The 26,431-nt window shown below is 39.7% G+C and overlaps 1 protein-coding gene across 2 annotated transcripts; it reads left to right on the forward strand.

Annotated features, from left to right (window-relative positions):
• Positions 1-14,781: 14,781 nt before the first annotated feature.
• Positions 14,782-25,698, forward strand: bdh2 (3-hydroxybutyrate dehydrogenase, type 2). 2 transcript variants are annotated; one of them, XM_066720734.1, is made up of 10 exons: positions 14,782-14,859; positions 16,036-16,139; positions 16,816-16,894; positions 17,758-17,854; positions 18,382-18,490; positions 18,584-18,644; positions 19,471-19,584; positions 21,018-21,076; positions 22,292-22,384; positions 25,351-25,698. In XM_066720734.1, exons 2-10 carry the CDS (start codon positions 16,068-16,070, stop codon positions 25,402-25,404), a joined length of 738 nt encoding a protein of 245 aa, XP_066576831.1. In that variant the 5' UTR covers positions 14,782-14,859; positions 16,036-16,067; the 3' UTR covers positions 25,405-25,698. The 2 variants fall into 2 exon arrangements, with proteins under 2 accessions (XP_066576831.1, XP_066576830.1); XM_066720733.1 differs by lacking the exons at positions 14,782-14,859; positions 16,036-16,139 and adding an exon at positions 16,171-16,712.
• The last annotated feature ends 733 nt before the right edge of the window (positions 25,699-26,431 follow it).

Genomic DNA, 26,431 nt, shown 5'->3' on the forward strand with positions numbered 1-26,431 from the left:
AACTACAATTTAACTTAGTAAAAGTATGAAATTCCACTGATATGAAATATGAAAATATAGAAATATAATAGAAATATGCCCCCCATCGATAGAACTTGTCCTCGCCTGCCCCTTTAAATATAATGCCATTGGTGGTGCATGTTTGTGGTGAATTTCATCACCATTGGTGGCACGACGCGGCAGCCATATTGCGTCTGAAAGTCTGTATTTCCAAAACGACTTAAACTACCCATGCAAACCTTATAATGTGTACTTCCCTTACAATGTACTGTAAGTCTTCTGAAATTATGTATTTTGTAGTGATCTACAAATTGCCGTTCATATTGAAATGATGATTATAAAAAATCACATTACCATAAAGGATAAGTGTTTTCTGTATATAACAATCCATACGAATTAAAAAAAAAAAACATTTAGTATGGATCCGTATGGAATTTCTTGGTTCTAACTGTATGGATCTGTATGAATAGCCACTTTTTTCTTATCATCCTCTGAAACTGAACAGTGATCACTACAAGATACATAATTTTAATATCACTCAATGCCATTTTTATTTGTTTTGAATTCTCTGCTATATTAGGAATCTACTGTTAGCTAAGAGCCAAAGCTTTGCTCGGTGCCACAAGGAGCAGTACTTATCCAGAAAGTAGAGCTCTGCATGGTACAGCACCTGCATACAAGTAATATTTACTCAAAAAAACTCCGCACTGAGTTATGATCCTTGATGAAAGTCATCCGGATTTATCTGTCCGGATATTTGTAAAAACTCCTCAAAATCCAATTTCATATAGTTTAACCATTCGAAACTACTCTTTTTCAGTATACACAAATATTATTAGCTCCAGGCTAACATTTTCCACTGGTGGTATATTCCACTAACTTTTTTTAGTTACAAGCACAAGCACCTGCCATTGCTGTCAAATGTGGATATCTGCTGTCACGCTTTAAAGAGACTGTTGAAATAAGGTACAACTATATTTATTCTTAAAAGTGCATTATCATTTAACGAGTCAACAGCACTGCATGCAACCCCCCATAATTACTCCCTCTTCAGAAGAAGGGGGGTGACATAGAAGAGAGATTAGCTTGCTCACACACATCTCATAGGCAGCCTTTACACATGTGTTTTAACCTAATGCTGCATTATCTTTCGAGTTAGAAGCACTGCCCAAGGGGGAGGGGTTTCAGCGCGCATTCGCTGGAACGTATCGAAGACATTGTTCTATCACGTCATGTGGGAAGGATGGTAAATACGAGCTCCTGGCTTTCACGTCAGCTTCCGGGTTGCAAAAACTACTCGTGAACTCAGACTTTGGAGATATACCCCGATTTCTCCCACTTCACATCACAAATGCGGAAATATAATCAAACAACGCGACACCTGGCATCTAAGTCGATTGTAAAGTGAAATAAAATGCAAATAATTTATGTATTCAAACATATTTGCCTACCTAAGTACCGTGAACTGCTGTTTTCACCTAAAGTGTCATTAGCCATAACTCAGCAGCCAAAATGCCACTAACTTTATGACATTGAAGACCATACATTTCAGTATGTTTTTGATAAACTGAAATACAGAAAGTGTCTGAATGTTGTATGTATGTTGTAACTGTGAAAAATCTCGCAAACCTGAATCTCGCAAGTTTTTCAGCCAAACGTTCTTCATAAAAATAATCAGACAACAGTTAAGCCAGGGCTAACGTAGGACCTGCAAAGTTTTGTTTCGTGCAATGGTCTTATCACGAGGTCTTACATAAGTCCAAGTTCACAGGACTTAGAATAAGGCTAAGACTTAAAGTAAGACCTTTTTAGTGCACCTGGCCCCTGTACCCTGATAAAACGAGCAATGCACAGGCCGACGGGGACCCCTGACTGCCTGTCTGTGGAAAATACAAACCAAGCTGACAAGAGGGTCAACCATAAACCAGTTCTCCACCCAGACCACCCTACAGCCTGGATAATTGCTGTATGTAAAACACAGCTACATTAAAGAAGGGGAATCAGCCATGGCAGACAAATCCCACCGATTGGCCGGGAGCCACAGAATGATTTTTTGAATTTCAGGCCAAGCAAAAACCAGGAGTGGCACCACGAGGGCAATGCCCCCTCAGTTGGAATATTGTACCCCCTCATTTTTGTATCCCTAGTCTGTCCAAGGTCGACAGAGTTGGTTTGTCGAGCGCCGTTCCCAACGTGTCGAGCGGTTTAAAGTCCGCCGATAGAGGTTGAGACAACCCGGAGAGATAGAGCGGGGCAGTCAGCCGACCAGCCGCAGGGAGGTAGGGGAGTAGTCTCCTTCCTCTTTCCTCTCCTTAAGCCACTGAAATCTGTAAAAGAAGAATGAATGGTACAGGAGGTAAATCGTGCAACAGATCTCCGTGGAGGGAACGAGGCCGGCTCTGAGCTATTTGAAAATAGTGTGTCACTACATTTTTTTTAAGTGACAAATCTTATGCATTGATGTTTTGAAAACTTGAGAGAACATTGTGTGCAATTGTACTATCAATTCAACTTTTAGCGGCTTCTCCTTTTATACCAGAACGCCTTTTAAACTCAGAACTCCTCGTCATTGGCTCCTCTGAAGAGTACCGCCCTGAGAAGGAGGGACACATCAAAGTTAATTATATGGGGACTGTGGTGGTATGACATTAAGCTTCCTGCCAAGGTACTGCCTGACAGACAGATTTTCAAAGATTTGCCCTGCAGAGGAACATTTGCTCTTGATTTTCTGATAGTAGTTTTTTAAAGGTTTAAAGGGACACTGCATACCCTCACAAAAGAGGAAATAAAGGTAGAAAAGATCGATTCAAATAACATCTCCCATGCTGAAACATGGCTTTGGGGATTTCAGATAGAGGTGAATAAAATCCAAAGGTTTTCTCTAATTAAATCAGGATTAGGTTATTGGATTTTATAGAGTGAAGTTTGTCTTGCATTATGGTGCTTTGATGCACTTTGGTAGATTAGTATTTTGCGTTTGCGCTGGGTTGCTTTTTTATCACCGGTGTACTGATGATAATCATGATATCTACTGACACCTGCATGAGACCAACCTGTATGTTGGTTCCTTTAGCATCAGAGAATATTTAAACAGAAGACCGTAATAAATCAGTGCCAAGCATCTCTGCTCTGTGACAAATACCGAAAAATCACATTATGGGCCAGGTATTGATTTTACAAGCACAACAGAGGAAATTGAGTTAAAGAACAACACACCTTCTAGCATTTGATTTATAATAGATACCATGGCCCACACCCCCGCATGCTGTAAGAAAGCTGCGTGGTTGTTCTGAAGAATTGTTTTTTTTTGCTTTTGGCAGTTCTTTGGCCGTTTTGGTACGTACTAAATATGTATGTAAATCCATAGACAAACACCTGATGAAAATTGAACTTGCTCCCCGAGAAAAGAGGGAGCCAAAGTGGTGTACAATGTAAAGCACCTGCAATAAACCAATTAGTAACCTCTTGTCGTCTTCAGGGGCTTGGCCTTGTATTTCCCCCTACAATCTCTCAGTTGATCCAACGCTATCAGTTAGCTGCCCTTGTGGTAATATGTATAGTCTGTAATTATAGTAATTCAATTATATGCCATTATGGGCTTCATTTATTATGCATGCTTATTGTTTGATTTGTGTATTGGGACATTAAAAAAACTATCTTTTTCCAAAGCATGCAGGAAATGTCCTGTGATTCTGTTGGAATACAGTGAGCCGTCGCTGCTATATCACCTTCCCATTACAACAGTGTAGCATCAGTCCCAAGAGCTTCACACCTGCCAGGTCCCTGTGTTACTATTCCTTTATTCAGTAGTTTACAACCCCGATTGTAGACTGGAGTGAGTAGTTAATTTATTGATGTTTGGCTTCACTCGCTTGACTGAGAGAACGATGGTCTGGCAGTCGGGGCCAGACCGTTGAATCCCCCCCACCTCCGCCCTTCCTTATGGGGAATGAGCCAAGAAGATGCTGCCCAGCTGGTGGGATGTGAAGCAATGCATGCTGGGAGTTTGTGTTAGAGACTGGGTATAAGCACTTTATAGGACAGATTTTATTTTCAAATTGGCACTGTCAGATTTAATGTGGAACCGAACCAATAGGATGCATTGAAGGTGTTGCAAGCATGCTTTGAAGCTGTGTTTTGTTGACCTTCAAATGAGAAGTCGCAATACTTTAAATTTATACATAATTTGGGAGTAGATTCAGGTCCCTGTTCTCCGGATTGCTTAGCGCGTTGACTGACATTTATAACACATAATCAGAATTAGAAAAGCACAGATATCATTACATTGGGAGGAGAACGTTTTCAAAGTTCTTATCTTGTTTATGCATAATCTCCCGCATATCATTTTCTTGACTCATAAAATGCTTTTTGATGCTGTTTTATTTGACATTTCAGCTCTAGGTCTGACTATCTCGACGCCAGACTGGTGGAATTCTGTATTAAACCGGCTCAAATGATTCTGCAGTTCCTCTAAAGCTCTCGTTAAAGGCCAAGACAGGACTCAGCGTTGCATCTTATGTGCTTTTCTAAGAGGACTTTAATTAAGGATCTTAATCCGTTCCCATTTTCTTCTCTATTTGCTCAGACACAGAGTGCATTAAGCTCAACCTAATTTAAAAAAAAAAATGAATGAAACGCCATTCTGAATGAAAATACACTCATATGAAAGTATAATTTCTTGCTACTTTGTCTCAGACGAGGCATGCCAGACAAGGTATTTTCCAAGTCTGTCAGCAGATTAAATTCCTCTCAAACGGGCATAAACAAGGTGGTTCTTGACCAGTGGTGTGTGTGACTCAACGTTTGTGGTTGTTTCTAAAATTCATTACAGCCTCTTTCCCCAACATCCCCCCTTTTTTTCTTTGAATTTACAGACCAGATTCAGACAACATGGCCTTTATCATCGGGTCCAACTTGGCACTTTAAATGCCAAACAAAATTGGTTTGAACTTTGAAGAATTGTCAGTGTTCCAAATCTGTGGTTTCAAAATTCTCCTTAAACTTTAAACTGCTGGGGTGATGGGGGTGAGTCTTCAAATACCTCAACATCTTTTCTGGGTTCGAGGTCAGAGTCCTTGGTGGCTTGAATTGAAGCGAATGGAACCTCGTACCATATACTGTACACGTCCACTGTTTTCCTTCAGGATTTCTTGTGAGCATTTATGTTTTGGATGAAATGTGTGTGTGGGGTTTGTCAAATGCTCCCTGCTTTCTTTCCTTTTTTATTGCAAAGCACATTCTCCGAAAAAGATTTGGAAAATGACAAGTGTTCATTTTGCATGCAGATCCACACAGATCGGGAGCTGTCTGACACCCACAGACATTTGAAACGTTGTCATTCCCCATTCTCCTCGTTCTTCCTTGATATTTAAAGTTTCGTGAAAACACGTCCATAAGGCTTTTAAGCAATCATCACTCAATTTTAAAATCATGTCCGCCCTCGTGTGGTAGCATAAGCAACTTGCCTTTAAGAAAAAAGATTAGAAGAAAAGCAAGTTATCAAAACAAGTTGTAGAGGGGAAATGTATCAAATTACAACAACCCTTTATATAATATTTTAATAGTTCTTTTCTTTCATTTTTTCAGTGTTGCTTCATTTAGATGGAAAATAACCTTTTCCAACATCCTAACATTTTTAATCACCATGTTTGCTTTAAATAAGTAATTTTTGAGCTATTGGAGCTTTAAGACTAACACAAAGGGGTTTACAATTTGTCGTGCGCTGCTGGAAAGCGGCTGAACGATGAAGGCTGAAGGTGTCAATATTAGTGGAATTAGTTTGATACTCGCTGTTCCTACAATGTAATGTTAACTCACGCCCCCTTGTATATTATATAATCCCTGTGCATGAACACTGAGAGCCGATTTTGGAGGACGTTACTGTGTTAGTAAAGCGAGCCAAACCCTGAAAAGCATGAACACTGAATCACACAGACTCAGATAATGAAAACTCGCAGACCCTAGATTTTATTATTTGACGCTTTCAAAGCTTGCCAGGGAGCTATACGCCCCGAAGACTTCTGAAAGACAAACTAGAAGCCATAACTATAACCCTCTTTTATTTCAAAAGCATCCTAGTCTTCTAAGGGAGAAATATCAGGCCTGACAAAAATGTTCAAAATGAATAATTCTTCAGAGTGCTTTTGTAGACGATAATAGTATTAAAAACCTGTGACTGTGACAAAGGGAAAATAATTATACATATCCGGCAGGCTATAATGATAGGTTTGTGAGCAGAGAGCTTTTGCCATTTGTGTGGCTCACTATTGTATCACTATTGTGTCTCTAATGATCAGTGTCAGTGTCTTTCAGACCTTCCCCCCAAATAAAGCAGGGGACCCACTCCTGATTTCCAGAGTGAGGCTAAGTGCTATGTATGAAACTATTCCAGCTGTCCTCAATAGACCGAATAGGCCATCTATGAGTTGAAGTAAGGCCAGGGGGGCAGTATCTGCATTGTGACTGAGCGATATGCTTTAATAAGAAAAAGCATCCATTCCCCACTCGCTTCTTCTATCGAACCTTTCTGTGCTGGAGTTCTTTGTTCCCCTTGAATAAAATAATTTCCTTGCAGTCCCTAGGTTACTGAGGAGAGTTTAGCAAACCCGCTCTCAAACTTCGATTGAAAAGGTGCCAATTTCCAATGTGCTGATTAAGTAGATTAGTGATATCTACTCGCTATAAAGGTCTTGCAAAATTAAAGAGTAATTTGCACCAAGTTAAAATAAATACATTTTTTAATAAGGAGTGTAGGGAGACCTGGCAGTGCCACACGGGAGTAAGCAGCCGTGGCACAGAACTGTTCCAGAGTAATTAGGACTTAATATGCCACAGACTGTCAATTCGCCACACAGCCACGGCACCTGCTGTCACAGCCCAGGCAACTTCTCAGCTCCACAGCCCGAGCTGCGTTGTGCGTCCTGTGGCTGGCAGGACCGGTGAGAAAACAAGTAGAGAGAGTGGTCTACAGTCACAGAGGCAGGTCAGACAAAGAGTAAATGGAATAGTGAAATAAAACTGACCAATTAGAAACAAACAAGTAAAGGTATTTAAATATTGAATGGTTGATCAGATTTCTCTGGCGATGGGTGATTCAGCAAACCTAATTCAGTTCCTGTAATGGAATGCATTGTTAACAAATTAAGTAATTGTTCTGGTGCTATCCTTTTTTTATTATTATTTAAATTCACTTGTTTTTATACAACTGATTTTCTGACATTAGGCTTGCAGCTCAGATGCCACCTTATGTTTTAGTTTTTTTGAGAAGATATTCCTTCCATAAGCATATTTTATCATGCATGTCCTAGGCATCATATCTTTTAACAGAAATGCAGAATACAGAGCAATGAAAAGAAATGAGTCGACTCCAGGTGTGATGAGTGGCCGTAACCCTGCAGGGTCTCGGAGCTGCCATGTTTTCTCTTTCCTTTGAGACCCAGATGGGGCTTTACCAGACATGCACTTGAATGCACCAAGGCATGTTAAAACATACAGGTAACAAAACAAGGCAGAGTCTAGTTAAAGTCTAAAGCACAATTCCAAAGTTCATCCTGTTCACATCACACCAAATGAAGGCATTACCACTTCCATCAGTTATATCCAAAATGCAATGATTATTATATTTATTATCACCCTTAGCTAGGGAGACTTTCATCATATTATTTTTACATACGATTCCCCATTCATACAGCTGGGTTTTTACTGGAGTAATCTACTTACAGTATTTTGCTCAAGGGCACAACAACAGTGTCCCCAACCTGGGACTGAACCCACAACCCTCCGCTCCAGTTCTGCTGAAAGATGGATTTGATAGCTTGGTCTGAGCACTCAATGGGAAGTAATCGACTTATAGTGTATGACACCGATAACAATCATGGGATTCTGGGAGCCAGTGGAACACAGAACGAGAACCGTTGCTCAGAGGAAGATGTCTGAAAAGGTTCAGGGACTTCATAGTAAAGGAGACAAAGTAGACCTGTTACCTAAACTCCTGTAAAGAGACTAGAAGTGCCCAGATTAATTCCTAAGTCTAGGAAAGATAGACCACTTTGTCATTTGTTGACTAATTTACCGAAGGAAGCAGAACAGGAATTGAACTGACCTTTCCAAATTTTCCAAAAAGAAAAGAAAATACGACCACTTCAATTGACCTGAAGGTGTGTTTTTCTTCTCACAATTGAAGAGCAGAACAATCATGCCAGGCCCTTAAAAGTTAGCTCTACACATTCACTCTGATATAATCCTTTTGAGAATGATATGTTATATTTGAAATAATGTTCTGTAATCTCGGTAGACTGGTATATTGAGTTCAATTGCTCCACTGTTGTTCTTCACAAAGCACGTGCATCTTCACCTCTGCTGTGACACGGACGGGTGTTCACTGAAGATCCAGGGGGCGTCAGGTCATCTTAGAGTCAGTCTTTTCTCTTTCCATGAGTTTAATGGACTGTTATTGTCAATGATTGTGCACTAACTGACATTAGTGGCTCATGAACTGGATTGTCTAGCTATGGGCATGTTTTTTAATTGCTTCACAGCGAGAAGCGTATTCTAAAGAGCCAAATAAAGCAAAATGAAACTACCAGAAAAAAACACTGGATAAAGCTATGCCAATGTCAATAAACCTGCATTTTTTTCTTTGAAGAAAAACAAAAAATGGAAACAAAAATATTGTATTTGTATTACGCTCTCTGTTAAAACTGTAGCTCTTAGAATATTTATTGACCTCATCCCTTATAGTTTTATCGCAAAAGTGATTGAATATTACAGTATATTTGCTATACGTTTCCCAGGAGTAAGGACATTTGCTAATAAATAAATACATATTCACTAATAAAGAATGACAACACCTTTATTTCCTTCAACACTAACATCCTACAGATGCAGACTTACTGTATTTAATATTGAGTGGGTTGTGTTTGTTTCTCTACTGAATAAACTTAAATTAAGAAAATAACTCGTTCGTGGTGTGGTGATCATCTAACCAACACCCAGGTCAGAATCGGTCAGCCTTTAACAATTTAGTGGCTTGCCTCATGTATGGTAGAGTCTATTGAACCTTGAGAATTGATCTGATGGTGCTCTTTTAATGAAGACAATGATATGTAAGAACAATTGTTGACTCTTATCAATCTTATCAGTGTTTCTGCTCTGTCATTCAGGGAAAAGTGCGTCTGAAATCTTTGAAATAAGTAAACACAAGCACAAAAAGTAAAGTAAACATACTTAATTATAATATTAGTCATTACTACTATTATTATTATTGTTATTATTATCAAGTTACATATGGATTTTCATTTTTCATTTTTAGAGAAACAAGAAGGGGATCTGACCTACACTGTCTGAAATCACTGCAATACCTCAGAGGAGAGGGGCTTGACAGGGCCTGGAATCAGCCCTCAGCTGCCTCTGTCAGACTGACTCATTCAAACACAAAATATAGGTTAGAAAGATCCACTTGTCTGATCCACGTTGTTAGAGTTTAAACGAAGAGCTTTTGAGTCTGTCATTACTGACATTGATGAGGGACCCAGGCTTTGCAGAATGACCATGATCAAAGTTGAATGTCACAAAGGTTACAAATGAATAGAGACACTCGGACTATTTCATTCATTCATCTGATAGTAGCTCAGGAATCCACGAAGATAAAACACAACTACACTACATAAACAAAGCAAAAACATCAGGTGATTCTTATCGGTTGCAATTCTCATGGAGAAATGTCAACTTTTTCTGTTGAAAGTGACAAAAGATGAACCGAAGTAGTTTCCTGAAATCCAACATTCAAAACAAAATATGGGAATTTGGTGCCGAGGGCAGAAAGGATCAAGTGAAGTCTGACAGGTGCACGGCATTACGAAACTATGTTTTTGAAGCAGATTTCCTAATATCCTTAAAGAAAAAGGTTTTTGGATTGTCAAAGATCAGACAGGAAAGTTATACCTCATTCACACTAAAAGAAATGCTGGCTTTTTGGTGACATTTTGTTTTGCTGGCAAGGTCTGTGTGAAAGGGTTATCCCTGCATTTCAACAGCAGCAATTTTCCATCTCTGGACCTAAGATTAAATCAAAACGTTGACCCACCTGCTAATTGCAAACTACAAACCTGTACATCATAGTGGTTACATTTCTGATTAGAAGAAATTGGCATCTAACTAAAAATTAAGCCGCAACTGACTACAGTTGTGTAGTTTTCCATTAGCAGGTGGGTCAAAGTTTTTATTTAATCCCAGTCCTAGTCTAAATGCCAGCAATTTTCCAGCAACGGGTATGTGTGAATGGAGTAGGAAAACAAATTCTGGCAATGGATAAAGGCGTCTGCCAAGAAATAAATAATAATACAATAAATAATAACCCACAGGTTGGTGTCGCATACGTAATGCTAACTACTGTCACACATGTCGGACGTTATATACCAATAAATCATGCAAAATATAATATCTCTATACATAAGAAACGTGTTACACTGCATTACAGTGACACTGATGGTAGTTTGTTTCAAGTTGTTTAATTGTATTTTAAGGCAGTAATGTCCAACTTTAAAAAATGAAAAATAAAATAAGTTGTTTTGAGCAATCAATCAATCAATCGCAGATCTGCACACCCAGACTTTTGGTAGAGATAAATATACACTCAATGTCATGTCATGCTTTTTTTCTCATTTATTTTAGTTGATTTAACTTTGCTGCAGTATATATAAGACCCACACAATGCCTCTTGTTATGCGACCATGAAAAAACACACAAAAACACCCTATAATACAGCCTGAGGACCTGGTCATAGCTCCAAAACGCACCCTAGATTGACGTATCATTTGTGTTTCTCCCTTGACTATTTGTTCTTGCTAGTGAACCGAACTGGCGCCCTGCTTGGAACCAATAGCCCAGTAAACACAATGGAAGGAAACTGGCAAGACAGGGAAATGATATCCGTCCAGAATATCGGTCCATGTCTCCTCTCCCGAATCCACATTATGTTTGTCCTTTCAAGTTTACCGAAAAGGGCTTGTGAAGATCTGGTGCCTTTGATCTGGGAATCCAGGCTGCTGAGTTATATTTCTGTACTTTCTCAAAAAGGGGGATATCAAAGAAATGACAGAAAGTTCCATACAAATTGTAATTGAACAGGCCTTCAAAAACCCTCATCAATTTCAAAAAATACAAACCTACAAAAAAGGAACAATCGTGTACGTTAACTTTTCTGGGCTGATATTTGCAATTCCCTGTATACAGACAGGTGTACTGCATTCATTTGTATCATTTTGCTTCATGTCTTGTGCTGTGTTTAATAGCCATAGATAACCATTTATGATATGCATTACAAAAGAGAGCACAGGGATATAGCATAAGAAAGGTTACAAACAAGGGTGGGCAATTCTCCTTAGATGTTTATTTGGTTTAATGACCCTAAAACCTCATCCCATAATTTCTTGAAGTAACCCGACAGTGAACCTCAACTACAAGACTGAGTAGCTTGTTCCAGATTACCATCTCCTGTTGTTAGTCTTTATTATGCGTCTAATCCTTAATTTCCATTCGTGATCTCTAGTTCTTGTTTCACTCTAAGGGGCGTGTGAGTCTACTGTGTTTTAGGGTTGCCACCTCTGGCACACAAAACCAAGCAAAGTCAGTAGATCCCCGAATAGGACTTGTCTACAAATAAACAGTAAAATCGGATCCTTTGTCGTGTGGATCACAGCTATCTATTACCAGCATTCAACAAAGGCTGGCACTCAAGGCTGTGTTGCCTCGGTTGGGTTGACTTAGATGTTGACCAGGTGGCTGTGAGTCTGTAGTGTTACAGAGCTACATCAGGCTGCCTAACGATGCAGCACTAGTATTTGTGTTTGTGGAGGCAGGTGAAGTGTCAAGCATATATTTTATTAAATAAGACTACATATCACATACACATACCAATGGAAACAGGGAACAACAGATTTATTTAATTTTGCTGGATTTCATGTAACACAACTCTCGAACTCATTAAAATTCACAACTCTTGAACTCATTTCAATTCAATTAAAAAATAGTAATAATATTTAAAAAAAAAAATTTTTTACCATGCTAAGCTCAGGCCTCTCCCTCCACCCACTCTCTCCCTCACTCACACTCACACTCACACTAGAGAGAGAGAGGGAGTCCCAGCCGGAGGGAGAGGGACAGCGTTGTGCACTGAGTGAGAAATCATATGGCCATTATACAAGTCACCCTGGAAAAGACCAGGAATAAAGACAATAAAGAAACTTGGGGACTTGATCCAAGTCTTCAAAATCATGAAAGGCATCGACCACATCAAACCAGAGGAGCTTTTCCAGATCAGCAGGGACACACGCACCCGGGGACTCAAATGGAAATTGGGCTTCAAGGCATTCAAGACAGAAAACAGGAGACACTTCTTCACACAGAGAGGCGTCACAATCTGAACAAACTCCCCAGCGATGTGGCTGAAGAGACAATTTGGGAACATTCAAAAACAGACTGGATAGGATCCTCGATCACTTAGTTATTAATGGTCACCAAACGAGCACGATGGGGGGAATGGGCTCCTCTCGATTGGACACTTTCTTATGTTTTTAAAAAGACTTGAACAAATACGTGTTTTTATTTGCAGGTGCCTCACAATAACGAGGGAAAGCGGGAACAACAGAAATTACAGCAAAATTTACAGTGAGTTTTTTTTATTAATACAAAACACTAAGTCGATCAGTGTTAGATAAGGCAAAAACACTTCAGTCCAAAGTTGATTGGATTTGAATGTTTACAGTGAGAATAATTTGTTTATGAACAAATATTTTGGACATAATATATTTTAGCTGAGTCCTGTGGTCATTAATGTATGCAACACATACTGAATGTACAAGTCACTAAAACCCCTGTAGTCTATAAAGGATTGACAGCAATGTATGCTGTACACCGCAGTTACACAAAAACACTGAATAACTTTACAATTTAATAATTTGTCATTTTCTGTAAAAACACGTTTATAGACACGTGTGTTGTCACTGCCTTGTAAAACAATAGTAGGAGACATGAAACGACAACACCTATATATTTTCTATTCCTTAAGTATTGTTATAAGCAGATTGCATACTGATTACATCCAGAACATTACCACAAAAGTATGAAATGTATGAAAGAATTATGAAATGTTAATATATATATAGATATATATATGAACAATGGAAATATTTGTGTGGGGGGGGGTCACGTGCTGAAATGTGTACGAGAAATCGAATTCATGAAAGAGCATCCAGCTAGATTCTGGCTCCCCTTCCTCTCAAAGACCCTCGAGCATGCTGTGCATTTCTCTCCCATTACTCATTCCTGGATCTTTCTGCGGCATTTGACACAGTCAATCACTCCATCCTCCTCTCCTGCCTCGCTGACCTCGGAATCTCTCTACCTCAGCGACCGGACCTACCAAGTGACATGGCGAGGCTCCTCATCCACCCCCCAACCTCTCCTCACAGGCGTTCCCCAAGGCTCCGTCCTGGGCCCGCTCCTGTTCTCTCTCTACACTCGCTGTCTTTTCCCTCCTCTGACCCTCTCATCCCCTTTCGCATCTCTTCCTGTTCGACTTATTATTATTGTATCATTGTATTGTACTGTTTGTATTGCTCTTATATTTTGTAAGTTGCCCTAGACAAGGGCATCTGCTAAGAAATAAATAATAATAATAATAATAATAATAATAATAATAATAATAATAATAATAATAATAATAATAAGTGTCCCCACACTGTGGATCTTTGTATTCTAGAGAATGTTATGCAAATTGTAAATGTACTCTAAATGTAAATACATTGACCTCATGATGCATACATGAGCATAAAGTGCAAACTAACTCTCTATGTACAGAATCTGTATCCGTACTGTCCTGTGACTCATGATCACTTTTGCTGCTTCTATCTTTCCATTTCCTCTTCCTCATCATTAAAGCCCAGCTCCTCTTCACTATCATGTAGACAACTCTATCTTTTTAATTTCTCCCTTGCCATACGACATGTCTAAACAGAACATAGTCTACAGATACATACACTACATATACAACAACACTGTAATACTGAACTATATGACACTGCACGGATTATATAATACTCAATATTACAGTATAATATTGCAATAGCTAAGGCAATATTTTATTCATCATAAGACAGTAATACTAATGATGATCATAATAATTATGGTAACATAAGCTAATTACTCTTGATGTAAATAAAAGTTGGAAATTGAGATTCCATTGTGGTTTAATGTTGCTTTGAGGCAACATACATATTTTATTCATTTATCATAAAATATATTTTGTAAAAATAAGGTATAGTGATGAAAAATAATCCTTAACTTACCCAAGATTGTGAATTTATTTTTATTTATGTTTTTAATTGAAGAAAAAGCTATATATTTTTTATTTTACAGCAATGTTTAAGAGCATTTTATGGCCGTCCCTGACTTGGTAGCTGTATTTGTGTGCTAATATTGGCCTCCCTCTAGTGTCTCAAGAAGCATGGGCTCATTTGTTAACTTTATAACGTTTTATAGCTCTTTATGCCAGATGTCGGCAATTTGTATACTGGTGAGCATTTGGGTTGGGTTTCACATGCAAAATATGTTTTAATCTGAATTTGACTGGCCAGTAAAAAGATACATATTTTTAACAAAGATACATTTATGTGTATTTGTAATGGTGCAGTTCTGCGCAGATCTGCATTATTCCAGCGATCCCATTGGCGGAACTGCGCACATCTGCGCTGCACGAAGCTGCCTGTACTTGTGATCAGCGCACGTCACGTCCGGTTTGTGTCCGTCGCTGGTGCAGAATAAACCCAGTCCTGTGATGCGACAGGGTAGCTTTTTACCAGGGTAAGTAGTTTGCTGTCGAGGTGGTGTTGTGTTGATTTACCACATGTACTGTGTTAATCCAGTCTGTATAGCAAAGCTCATGTTAAATGTAGCTGTTTGATTAGCTGTCTTGCACAAGTGTTTTAAACATGTCACGACATTGCAATAAAATGTGTGTCCAACCTATTTTGCACAGAAACTGCAATGAATTCGTTTTCCAGAGTAAAGTAGAAAAACACACACATTCAGATATGCATATTATAATAATTATTATTATTATTTCTTGGCAGACGCCCTTATCCAGGGCGACTTACAACATAAGTGCAAAACAGAGAGCAAAAATACAGGAGATGCAGGAGATACAAGGTAGTGCAAAGTCTCTGGTCAGGAGGTGAAATCTAAGGAAGTGAAATCAGTTCATGCTTCTTGTGAGATCTTGCAGGAAGTGAAAAAGCATCTAGAAAAGCTCTGTCTTCACTAATTCAAAGCCTGTAGTTTGTCATGTAGCTGAGTCATGTGACTTGTGACAGATGCCAACCTGAGGGAATTAAAAAGTTTAAATAAATTGCCAACTTTTCTACAGATCCTGTCTCATGCAGCACTGAGTACTGTCTGCTCAAGAGTTTGAATTAAGACAGTGTAGTGCCTCTTCAGAGAGATGTGGAGGGAGAGGGTGTTTTTTCAGCTACACTGTCTTTTCATGAAACTCCTATTGTTAGGAGAGTTTCTAAAATTTGATATCAGAGTAAAATGAGAGCAAAATTACACCATGGTCTATTAAACCTTGTGTAAAAAATATATATATTTTCTTAAAAAAAACAGGCCTGCTGCTGGTGGAGCAGAAAGGTAGTTTTAATTACATTTCATGTGCTCAGTTTTAAATTAAACTCAGAGAGAACGACCACATCTGTCAATCAGTACAAATTTAAACACAATAATAATCCTAAGAGCTTGCTGAGTTTAAAAACGGAGTTCTCCCTTTTACTCTATATCATTATCATTCAAACTTTATTTTGAGTAAATTCCTTTTGCTGTGAAAACATTGATTTAGTGGTAAATCAGCTAAGACTAAGGACACCTTTAGTGTAACATCCTTTAAGGTAGGCGGACGCATTATGAAAAAGTAACTGAAATGGGAATTTGAATTCTGTATACATTCTGTAAACCAACAACAAACCCCTTTTTTTGTTGTCGCAGTTGACATCATCTGTTGTATCCCGCTGTGCATTATGGGTCGACTGGACGGGAAAGTGATCGTGATGTCAGCTGCTGCCCAGGGGATCGGACGGGCAGCTGCTATTGTAATATATCTCACATTAAAAACTTCACACACAAAATAGGAATACAGACCCTTAAATGATTAAACTGAGGTTCATTGTGATGTAGGACACAAGATTCCTGTGCACAGCCAAGTAGGATCTGCAGATGGTTGAAAACTGTGTTGACAGTGTGACACTTTCTAATACAAGTATATAAAATACAAGCCATGTTGTGCTGCCGGCACTAGAGAAGGCATTTCATAGCTTGCAAAGTAACAGACATTGAATAGTAACCCTGAACCTGTGTCAGAAAGGGCATTTAAATGCTAGTTGTTGAGGATTATAATAAATTAAATGTCTTGCAAGAAACACAGAAATGCATAATTCACAAGCTGTATCTTCATGGGTATTTATCTGTGTTTTTCTTTCAATTAAGTGGCCTCCGAGCCACACAAGTCTTTTCCTATTCCAACCTGTCACAGTTCACCCATGCTTAAGCAAAACTGTGTGAATTTCAATATCAGTTTACACGTCTTTAGCCCTAAAGCCAAGGACCCCCAGAGATTTTTCTCCTATGACACTGATCCTAGGAGTATTTCTCCTCCCTGCCTCATGGTAATTGTTTTTGTTCTGTTTTTTTTTGTTGTATTATCATTACAGTTATTCCTAATATTTGACATTTAATATTATCTCTTGTTTGTGTCTCGTGTGTGTTTAGGCATTTGCTAAAGAGGGAGCTCATGTCATAGCGACAGATATCGATGGAGATAAACTTGCGGAATTAGACAGCTACACAGGTGAACTGTTTTATTCCTTCTCCTCTTCTTGCTCTCTTTTGTTTCTAGATTAAACCCACAGTTTAGTGCTGCCACCTGGTGTGTAAACCTTGCTAACAGGAAATAAAATGTGATGTGTTACATTGTCTTATAATTACAGGAGACATGGAAATCTAAAATTAAGCAACATTTAAAGGAGCAATGTGTGCTGTGGTTGAGCTCAGGTGGGGGAGATGTTGTGCGCCTGACTGCTTGATTGCATATTCCTGTCAATCTCATGCCCCTGTGTTGGCCCCTGGGCTTCAGACGTGCTTAGAGACTCACCCAACCACTGGAAGCTTTTAAATGATTGCTCTGCTCAGGCCGTAAGTGAGAATTGGACCCAGTTTCTAACGCCAGGAAATGATTTACTCGCTTTATTTGTTTTTCAATTTTTTTGAGGGGAACTTTTGCAAACCGTTTTGTGAGAGTAGATAAGCTGTTAGTATGTTATAGTAGTCATACATACTGCCTTCACTCATTTTGAGTTATCTTTGCGGAGTCAAACATGAGAAGAATGCATGAAACAATATGCTCATTGGTTTAGAAATGATTATTTGTGAAGTATCTGTCCATTGTACTGGTGTTAAGTTAGCCAGCTAGTTACTTTCACCTGTGCACAGCCTAGTTGGAGTTTAGCTTCACTGTCTACATGGAGAGTGAAGTCTGTGAAGTCCAATCCATCAGTGTCAATGATCATCCAGAGCCAGCAAAATAATTCTACTAATCAAAGCCAACTTTTCCACTTGACTTGCCGTTTTATCCCAGTTTCACCAATCGTGTTCACTTCTCAGTTTTTGCCGTTTAATTTTTCACATTCTTCGTTTTTATTTTTATTATTTTAGGCATCAAGACCCGCGTTCTTGATGTGACTAAGAAGGAGCAGATTGAGCTTCTGGCCAGAGAGCTTGAGAAAGTGGATGTGCTCTTCAACGTCGCTGGGTATATTTTCGATTTATAGCAGTTCTGCACACGTGTATTCGTCTTGAGGTTATTGGGGGGTTTGTTACCAGAGTACAGACAAAAAGGTGTGGTAAACATTGCTTTCCAAACACCACTTGAACCAGATTTGGGCTCTGACATTTTCTCTTGTTGTAGAAATTTTAAAAAATGTCAATGTGAGTTTTAATCGAACTAAAATTAAAATATTACTCGGAACAAGTAAACCAAACAATTAGACCAATGTATATTTTATTAAAAAACAAACCACTCTCATCCTTCCAAGTTATTTTATGGGGGCTGCGGTTTACCTTTTTCTTGCTTTGATTAGTCTGATACCTTTATCCAAGATTTTACAACTTCACAATTAGAAAAGTTATAATAATACTTTATAAGTCGAGGGGAGATTAAAATAATTCAGGTGCAAAACGTTACCACTTCAGTCCATTGCATGATACAGTTTAAGCGTTTAAATGATATAACGATATAGTCCCAGATCATCGGTGTTGTCTTGTCCTCTGTGTCCGTAGCTTCGTGCACCACGGCACGGTTCTGGATTGCGAGGAGGCAGACTGGGACTTCACCATGAAACTCAACGTCCGCAGCATGTACCTGATGATAAAGGCTTTCCTGCCGAAGGTGATTCCTCCATTTCACTGCACTTGCACAGTTTAACAGGAATGTGAACATTTGATGTACGTGACGGCTTTGATTTTGGTGTCCCCTGTACAGATGTTGGCTCGGAAATCTGGCAACATCATAAACATGTCTTCAGTGGCGTCGAGTATAAAAGGTAACCAGTCCTTTGCTCTTACTCATGATGGGTTGATGTTTGTGCTCTGTGATCGATGACTGTTTAAATAGCACATACAAAAAAAGTGTCTACACTAAAGAGAACTTCAACCTCCACACCTGTTCCATATTCCTAGATGTTGCCTGTAGATTGACATGAAAGTCATCAACAGAAATCCTCTCGGTCATGAATTAAGTACTGAAGATGAATGTGATGGTATTATCTTGATGATGGTTCTGGTTCTGGTTCGTATGTTGTGTCCGATCATCCCCAGCACCCAAAACATCTGGCCGGCAGCATTCCAGCACATTCTGCTGTTGAATTGTAAAAGTGTACAGAAATGACATGTAAATGAGTGCCACTTTTTACTCAACACCCACTTTTTATCTCTCAGTCTCTGAAGATTAAGTGAAAGATATCCTGCTTTGCCCTCATTGGCTTTTATGTGTAAAGGCTTTGAACTGAAAATTGAGCAGGAAAAGTTTTGCCTACTTTGTTTACCCTGCTCCTGTATGATAAACAGTAGAGTAAATATTTATAGATTATTATAAATGAGCACTGGCTTCACAACCCATCTGACGCTGACAATTGGTTTGTAGTGACAAATGTTTCTCTCTCCTAGGAATTGCAAAAAGCCAAAACACTGTTTTTTCTTGTACAACAAAGTGTTATCTTTTTTAATGATTTTGATCATGGATTCTGTTTGTAGTTGTCGTTAGCAGTTTTTAACACTGTGGTGTCCAGAGGATATTTCGTGTCATGTTAAATGGAGCCACACACATCCTTTAATGGACTCTAGCTTTGACGTGTCTCTCTCTCTCTACAGGGGTTGAGAATAGGTGTGTGTACAGCACATCAAAGGCCGCGGTTATCGGGCTCACAAAATCAGTGGCAGCCGACTTCATTGGGGAGGGAATACGCTGCAACTGTATATGCCCTGGTAAATATGTGCATCGGTGATCAGTGTTTGTGCATGGTTTTGTGTTTGTGTGCACTCATGGGCTCCCCTGCATCATTACAACAGTTTGTACAAGTCAAAATTGGGTTAAAATACATTTTAATGTGGTTCATAAGAACACAAGAAAGTGTCCAAAGGAGAGGAGGCCATTCGCCCCATCGTGCTCGTTTGGTGTCCATTAATAACTAAGTGATCAAGGATCCTATCCAGTCTGTTTTTGAATGTTCCCAAATTGTCTCTTCAGCCACATCGCTGGGGAGTTTGTTCAGATTGTGACGCCTCTCTGTGTGAAGAAGTGTCTCCTGTTTTCTGTCTTGAATGCCTTGAAGCCCGATTTCCATTTGTGTCCCGGGTGCGTGTGTCCCTGCTGATCTGGAAAAGCTCCTCTGGTTTGATGTGGTCGATGCCTTTCATGATTTTGAAGACTTGGATCAAGTCCCCACGTAGTGTCCTCTGTTCCAGGGTGAAAAGGTTCAGGTCCTCAGTCTCTCAGTAGGACGTTCCCTTCAGACCTGGAATAAGTCTGGTTGCTCTCCTCTGAACTGCCTCTAGAGCAGCGATATCTTTCTTGAAGTGTGGAGCCCAGAACTGTCCACAGTATCCAGATGAGCTCTAACTAGTGCATTGTACAGTCTGAACATCACTGCCCTTGTTCTCAATTCGACACTTTTGACAATATACCCTAACATTGTGTTTGCCTTTTTTGTTGCTTCCCCACACTGTGTGGATGGAGAGAGTCCACGTAGACTCCTAGGTCTTTCTCATGCGTTACTTCATCCAGTTCTGTTCCTCCCATAGTGTAATTATAGTGGACATTTCTGTTACCTGCATGTATTACCTTGCACTTGTAACAAAAATGTCCTAATGCTAGTCCTCCTTTATTTTGTATGAACTGCTTAATATACAAAATATATTTCCATGCAATGAGTATAAACCGTTATGCCAATGAAACCAGTTTTTCCAGCTTCTTTTCTGTCTTTTCTGAATTGCATGACAGTGAGTAACTGTTTATTCCACAAGGGGTTATAAACGCATACCCTTCTTTTCAGAATATTGTGAACATCTGGTTGATATTTCTATCTACAGTGATTTACAATGTTTAAGATAATGATCTACACAGAAATGGGGGGGGGTAGTAGAAGTAAACTTTGGTCTAAAAGAAAAGACTGTGAATAATCATATCCATTCATTGCACAATAGTGCCCTCTGCCACACATCGTTAGTACATCAGAGCGGTGAATTATGACGGGACTAGAGTAATTCTGAGTTTATCAGAAATAGTCCTTTCTGGTCCTAAAAAGAGTTAATTGCATGATGATTCATAAGGTGTCTGTAGCCGAGGCGCGGAACATCTTACGGCACTTTTTTAATAGTTGTTAAAGGTTTTGATTTGTATTATTTTGATCTGATTACAGGAACTGTAGACACACCTTCGCTGAGAGAGAGAATCCAGGCTAGACCTGATCCTGAGCAGGTATTTTATACTACAAAGATCACTGCAGTCAGACTGGCACACTAATCTGCAGTGGGTCAGAAGTCCCCCCAGGATCCCACTGCATCAGTGCAAGCGTGTCACAGATATTTGACAATGACGAATCTAGGCCTGATATTCTTCCAACTATACTTTCTTACAAATGAAATTGAAATAATAACAATCATTCCAAGGACTGTATAGCTACCTCAAAGATTACGCAAAACACATAAATGATGGGCTGAATAAACAAAACCGAGGATATGATTGTGTGTCTTGATCTTCGGGTAAGCCCAGGAGTTTCATCCAATCAGAATCCATGTTATTTACTGATGGCCAGGAGTGCTCCAGGATAATGATGGGTTAGGCATACAAATACAGTTTAAACTCGGTAGTCGTATAATAATCATGACGGTCAAAGCATGGCTGAAGGTTACCTCATGACTACATTGTTAAGTGAAGTGTCCATTACAAACAACAAGAGGGAAAGGCTAGGCTATTCATTTTGTGTTTTGATTATAGTTGTGTTCATTGGTTTGTGCTGTAGGAACGAAGCTGGTTTAAGACTGACCATCGTACTTCAGTACCTTTTAAGTTCTGTCAGCTTGGGTTAACCTGTATTTGCATTCTCTGAGAGGAGGTGGGTGGGAGTGTGGTCATTTGAAGACAATCACGAGGAGGATTCGGAGTTGGGACCGTGCCTTTGGTCCCTCAGTCCCAGTTCATGTTTCTATAAGATAAGTGATGACGGCAGCATCACCACCGACGACAATATCGCAGCACAAAAGAGCTCTTCAGGCAGACGGGAGGATAAAGATGAGGGCGATTAGACTGGCAGAAAGACAAAAGCTAGATGCTTAAAGGATGCTTCTACCATGTGTCCAAGTGCCTTTTTGGACCTGTCAGATTCTTCACAGTTCAGGCATCTGTGCCATAGGTTCCCAGTTGTGCCAGTCTATGGTTGTCTGTCAGCCTCCTTTTAAATGCCTCCATTCGTTACGCAGGTAATATTGATAAGATTGAGGCATTGTTACGGGTGAGGGCCCTGAGTTTGTGAATTTGGTGAGGGATTTACCAATGGGTAAGAGCAGTACATGTGTATATTAGATGTACTGTGACAAACAGCTTCTCTACTCACACAGGATTGTATTAAAACTGCTCATGAAGAAATATTTTACCAGCTTTTGAAAATTCAGCCCCAGAATGTCTCTTTAATAGGCGCTGAAGGACTTCCTTGCCAGGCAGAAAACTGGCAGGATGTGCACCGCGGAGGAGGTGGCGCATCTGTGTGTGTACCTGGCATCCGACGAGGTGAGCCGATCTGCCCGCCGCATCGCCGCGCCGAGTGTGGCCGCTTATCGGTCCAAGACGTTCAAACAAATCAGAGGAAAAAAGAGGGCAAAATCTGCCAGGTCTCTATTGGCTCGTCGCTAACGAGCATCCACTAGCAGCTACCTGGGTGCCTGCAGTCCTCGCCTACAGTCGGCGCTGAACCACTCTCGTGGGCCGTGTAGCTGCAGTGCGTCAAATGACGGGTGGCTCGAGGGTGGCTGGGATTGGAGCAGCCCAGTCGTACCTCCTCACCCTCCCCACGCGTGGTGGCGGGGGACGTGGCGGCGAGCCGAGATGCGTTGGCATAATTGGTGATTCTAAAACTTAGGGGGAGAAAGCACAGAAATAATTGGCGATTCCAAATTGAAAAATAATAAAATAACAATGAACCAGAAGTAAAGGCCAAAGACTATTGCTGATGTAGCTGGTTGTGGAGCTTTGTATCCCAAACGGTCAGTGACTCTAGATTTCCTTATGCTTCGTCTTTTGTAACATAGACTATACATTGGATGATGTAAATACACCAAAAAAACATCTAAATCATGATCTCCCCCGAATTTCTACCCTAAAGAGCACTTTCAGTGTTTTTCGGACAATTTCTGGATTTTCAAAAAAGGCAATTAAATGGCATAAAACAGAGTGTGGGTGTTCAGATTATTCAAAATGTGTCGTCTGTGCTGTGAACTGGAGACGTGAAAATAATTGTACAGATTTGTCTCGAATATTGCAAAACGAAACTATTAGTTCATATCACACGGCTCAATAACAATCCAATATTTTGCTGATTTCGGTATTGTCTGTTTAGTTTTTGATCTGCACGTTAACTCTTGCCAATAATTACTGTTAAGTTTGCAGTTCACAAACCGTTCGATGGCAAATTGTTGACTGTGTATGTTCACTATGCCAAGGTTGCAAAGGTTGCATGAGTCTGAATGCCTGTTGGCACGCTTGATAAAGAACTGAACGACAAGATCTGTTTATTTCTTAAATGTAAGTCCATATGAAAACTGCACTTGCTGTGTCAACTCCAAATGTATTCACTGCAGGAAGCTATGTATTATAGCATGTACACTCACCTAAAGGATTATTAGGAACACCATACTAATACTGTGTTTGACCGCCTTTCGCCTTCAGAACTGCCTTAATTCTACGTGGCATTGATTCAACAAGGTGCTGAAAGCATTCTTTAGAAATGTTGGCCCATATTGATAGGATAGCATCTTGCAGTTGATGGAGATTTGTGGGATGCACATCCAGGGCACGAAGCTCCCGTTCCACCACATCCCAAAGATGCTCTATTGGGTTGAGATCTGGTGACTGTGGGGGCCAGTTTAGTACAGTGAACTCATTGTCATGTTCAAGAAACCAATTTGAAATGATTCGACCTTTGTGACATGGTGCATTATCCTGCTGGAAGTAGCCATCAGAGGATGGGTACATGGTGGTCATAAAGGGATGGACATGGTCAGAAACAATGCTCAGGTAGGCCGTGGCATTTAAACGATGCCCAATTGGCACTAAGGGGCCTAAAGTGTGCCAAGAAAACATCCCCCACACCATTACACCACCACCACCAGCCTGCACAGTGGTAACAAGGCATGATGGATCCATGTTCTCATTCTGTTTACGCCAAATTCTGACTCTACCATCTGAATGTCTCAACAGAAATCGAGACTCATCAGACCAGGCAACATTTTTCCAGTCTTCAACTGTCCAATTTTGGTGAGCTTGTGCAAATTGTAGCCTCTTTTTCCTATTTGTAGTGGAGATGAGTGGTACCCGGTGGGGTCTTCTGCTGTTGTAGCCCATCCGCCTCTAGGTTGTACGTGTTGTGGCTTCACAAATGCTTTGCTGCATACCTCGGTTGTAACGAGTGGTTATTTCAGTCAAAGTTGCTCTTCTATCAGCTTGAATCAGTCGGCCCATTCTCCTCTGACCTCTAGCATCAACAAGGCATTTTCGCCCACAGGACTGCCGCATACTGGATGTTTTTCCCTTTTCACACCATTCTTTGTAAACCCTAGAAATGGTTGTGCGTGAAAATCCCAGTAACTGAGCAGATTGTGAAATACTCAGACCGGCCCGTCTGGCACCAACAACCATGCCACGCTCAAAATTGCTTAAATCACCTTTCTTTCCCATTCAGACATTCAGTTTGGAGTTCAGGAGATTGTCTTGACCAGGACCACACCCCTAAATGCATTGAAGCAACTGCCATGTGATTGGTTGGTTAGATAATTGCATTAATGAGAAATTTAACAGGTGTTCCTAATAATCCTTTAGGTGAGTGTATGTGTAAGCTAGTCACAACAGCTATGTAAAGTAAGTAAACTTTTATTTTCATTATAAGACTTTAGACAGCATTCAAGCCAAAACATGTTTGTTAGAAAAATGTTTTTCTATTTATTCATAAGACATTATTGCCTTTCTATCACATGTGAGTCGATTGTGTCTCTGATACATTTAGTTTGAAAAAATGTGCATGGAAATGGTCAGGTACCAATAATAACTTGGATTGTATATTTTCTGCACCTTTGTGAAGCAGCGAAAAACAAAAATATATTTCCACTTCACACAATATGCCTCAGATACATCTGATTCACTCAAACGATTTCTATTCTCGAATGCTCTGAAAATAAAACAACATTCGGAGATGCTTCTTTCTTGGTATCCCAGCCCAGCACGATGAGTATTGCTCACCGAATATGATTGGCTTAGAGACTCAAGGCCTGCAAAGGGTCTTTCCCAGTTCAGCCGAGCGCTGGAAATAAATTCAGACACTGTGCAGACATTACAGACTCTTTGCCCTCATTATAAAAAGGCCTGTAGGAATATATAATTATAACTGACTTGCATAACAAAAAGTTGCATTATTTTCTTAGAGAGCAACATGTATGGTCCTTAACTCAAAACGACAGGTAAATGTTTCTTTTCTGATGCTGCAGAGTGTCTATGTGACCGGGACAGAGCAGGTTATTGATGGTGGATGGACGTTGTGAAGAGTCCAGGACGTTCCTGGGAAGACACTGTCCCGACCTGGAGTTTAATGGAAAATTAAAGCACTTAACAAATCTGATTCTCCACGAATGGGTATTGACAATAATTCAGGGGTGCTCTTTCATCGACATTCCCTAATCATTAAAGTACATTTCAAGATGTTAAAATCTGTCATCCTTTAAGACTGACGTTTTCTTATTCATTAGTGGATAATTGTCATCTATTGTAGTGAAATGTATGATTGTGCTAAAAAACAAACTGGCAAACGGAGAATAAAACCACTTCTTACACCAAAATATGCATTTCTTTAGTCTTTTTTAGCTGAGGGTGTGTGTGAATTACGTAGGGTGAAATCTGAAAACTGAGTCATTCATGTTATCGCAGTTGAGTGCTTTAGTAACTGTTGAGTGTGTTTTCAAAACAAATGTGTTTTTGCTCATTGTTTGGGCTACGTTTTGTCACCGAGATAATTGGGTTTACATACCCGCCTTTTACAACATTTGTAGCCGACGTTGTTTCACAATAAGACTTACGTGAAAGCTGTTGTAGTAAAGTCCAATTTGTAGCTAGTATGAGCAAAAGACAATGAAGCGTTTTGTGCTACAGAGCTACGTTGTAGAAATGTAGAACACATGTTGCACTGTGACTGATTAAGCAGAAAAACAATTAGGAAAAAACATTTGTGGTGGAGTTACCTTGATACAACATGATCTGGAGGTTGTTGCTCAGTGCAGCAGTGTAAAAACAATCACAATTACAAGCTTTCACGGGAGTCTAATTAAGAAACTAAGTCGGCGAAAACATTTGAAAACCCAATTATCTTCATGACAAAAACAAAATGCTTAGTAAGTGCTACCAGAAAATGTAGTGCTTCGTTATGTGATCTTAACTTGCTACAATTAATAAAAAAAATTGATAGATCTGTATATAAGCCAAAATGGTGATATGAATGTAAATGTGCGATAATCAAAAGCCACCACTATGTTTTGACCTCAGAGAAGGATATCACTTAGTGTATCAAATACAATC

The sequence above is a fragment of the Amia ocellicauda genome, chromosome 13 (genome assembly GCF_036373705.1).
Source record: "Amia ocellicauda isolate fAmiCal2 chromosome 13, fAmiCal2.hap1, whole genome shotgun sequence".
NCBI classification, from domain to species: Eukaryota; Metazoa; Chordata; class Actinopteri; order Amiiformes; family Amiidae; genus Amia; species Amia ocellicauda.

Coding starts and splice junctions, on each gene's coding strand:
- bdh2 (XM_066720733.1), top strand. CDS start 16,587: ATGCTTAAGCAAAACTGTGTGAATTTCAATATCAGTTTACACGTCTTT. Junction 16,895..17,757: donor GGAATTAGACAGCTACACAG/GTGAACTGTTTT, acceptor TTATTATTTTAG/GCATCAAGACCCGCGTTCTT. Junction 18,645..19,470: donor AGTGGCGTCGAGTATAAAAG/GTAACCAGTCCT, acceptor CTCTCTCTACAG/GGGTTGAGAATAGGTGTGTG.